The sequence below is a fragment of the Cyprinodon variegatus genome, unplaced genomic scaffold, assembly GCF_000732505.1.
Source record: "Cyprinodon variegatus isolate N-32 unplaced genomic scaffold, C_variegatus-1.0 Scaffold82, whole genome shotgun sequence".
In the NCBI taxonomy this organism is placed as follows: Eukaryota; Metazoa; Chordata; class Actinopteri; order Cyprinodontiformes; family Cyprinodontidae; genus Cyprinodon; species Cyprinodon variegatus.
In genome coordinates, this window is record NW_015150535.1 from 811,030 (window position 1) to 812,859 (window position 1,830).

At 43.1% G+C, this 1,830-nt stretch overlaps 1 protein-coding gene across 5 annotated transcripts in view; it reads left to right on the top strand.

Moving 5' to 3' along the window:
• The window catches only part of ehmt1 (euchromatic histone-lysine N-methyltransferase 1), a 62,320-nt gene that overhangs the window by 43,354 nt on the left and 17,136 nt on the right, over positions 1 to 1,830 (top strand). For all 5 annotated transcript variants that reach the window (XM_015373191.1, XM_015373189.1, XM_015373190.1 and 2 more), the window contains exons 11-13: positions 931 to 1,163; positions 1,263 to 1,469; positions 1,557 to 1,639. In XM_015373191.1, the coding sequence (XP_015228677.1) occupies positions 931 to 1,163; positions 1,263 to 1,469; positions 1,557 to 1,639 (523 nt within the window). The remainder of the gene's footprint in view (positions 1 to 930; positions 1,164 to 1,262; positions 1,470 to 1,556; positions 1,640 to 1,830) is intronic.

The following is a 1,830-nucleotide window of genomic DNA, read 5'->3' on the forward strand; positions in this document are numbered from 1 at the left end:
TTAAAAAGGGAAGGGTTACTTCAGGTCACAGACATTAGCAATGGATTGTGGCGTCCAACAACCAGCCAATCCCGTTACGTTTTCTTAGTCATGTGACGTGACGCTTGTGGTGCCTTCATACGGAAGGAAAACCAGCATCACGGAGCCGGTCATCCAAGCTAACGCTAACTGATCTACAGAAAAATGTAAGTAATAAACTCACCGTTGAGTTAGCGTTAGCTTGCATGACCGTCTCCGCGATGCTGGTTTTCCTTCCGTATGAGCGGCACAGGTGTCACGTTACGTGACTAAGAAAACGTAACGGGATTGGCTGGGTGTTGGACGCCACAATCCATTGCTAATGTCTTTGACCTGAAGTAACCCTTCCCTTTTTACACTGAATTTAGACGCCGAATTTAAGACAGTGAAATGGAGCCAGTTGAATCTCAGGAGGCTGAAAATATTGAGTTTGAATTTTAAAAGGTTGAATTTTTTTATATGCTGATTTTTTTTTTTTACACTGAAAAATTTAACTGAAATAATAATAAGCATTGAAAATGTAATCACTTTGAAATAGTAATGTGAATTTTTAGCTTGAAGAGAAAATAACATGAAATTTCAACTGTGTAGAAATAATGACAATAATTATTTTTTCAGGTCAAAAATGTGTTCTGAATATATTTTAACACTGAAACAGTAAGTACAAAAAAAACAACATTAAAATTTCAGTGGCATTTTTAATTCAAATCCCAGCGATACAAATTTACTTCCATACACGTCTGGTATATTTAAATCTTTTTAATTTTTCTGGTGGACAATAATTAATATCTTATTTTAAAGGCAATTTGGAGATTATTTCGATGGCAAATCCTCTTAGATTAACTCACTTTAAATCATATTTTGCAGTGTGTGAAGGAGTGAACAATCTCTGGTTGTGTTTTTCTGGTGCAGGGGACGTTCATGGAATGCCAACCGGACGTCAGCATCTCTCACCGTTTCCATCGAGCGTGTGCGTCAATGCTTAAAGGTCAAAGCTTCTGTCCGCACTGCGGAGAAGAGGCAGGCAAGGCCAAGGAAGTCACCATCGCCAAGGCCGACACCACATCCACCGTTCCTCCAGCACAGGCAAAGGGGCCAGCCGCCCTGGGGGCCCCTGAGGGCCGAGCAGACACGACCACTGGCAGGTGAGATTCCAGCTGTATCACCGTCTTTCATTTCAAAGCTTCCATCCTTGGTTAAAACTAAGCTAAGCATTTAGTTCTTCTCCTTTTCTTTTTTTGCAGCTCTTCATGTTTGGCTCCCGTTGCTGAAGTCACCGGCAGAGCCGACAGTTCGCTCCCTGTCGAGAAAATCAACGAGTCGGCTGTTCCAGAGTCATCCAGGCAATCATCTTTGCAGCCTGGAGTTGGAACCACAGCACCACCTACACTCCCCCTGGGAACAACAAAAGAAACTCTAGAGAGCGTCCTGGTCGCCCTTGATGCAGAAAAGTAGGCCAGTCCACAGTAGGGTTGTCTTCTATCTACACCACAGAGACATGATCTGATGCATCTCTTCTTTCTCGTTTCTGCTGTTAGACCCAAGAAGCTGCGTTTTCACCCCAAGCAGCTTTACCTCTCAGCCAAACAGGGAGAACTGAAGAAGGTGGTCCTCATGCTGGGTATGTGGAGCCTCCTCAGAGCGTTGGTTAACCCTTTACTGCTGTGCAAAAGTCTTGATCTGTCCCTCTCACAAAGCAGCCAGACTTTGTAACGATACATTGTCTGTTTAATGCATCTCCTGGTTTTCTGCAGTTCTGCAGTATATGAACGTTTTTATTCTGCCTACCTAACCCGAACATTACAACCAAAA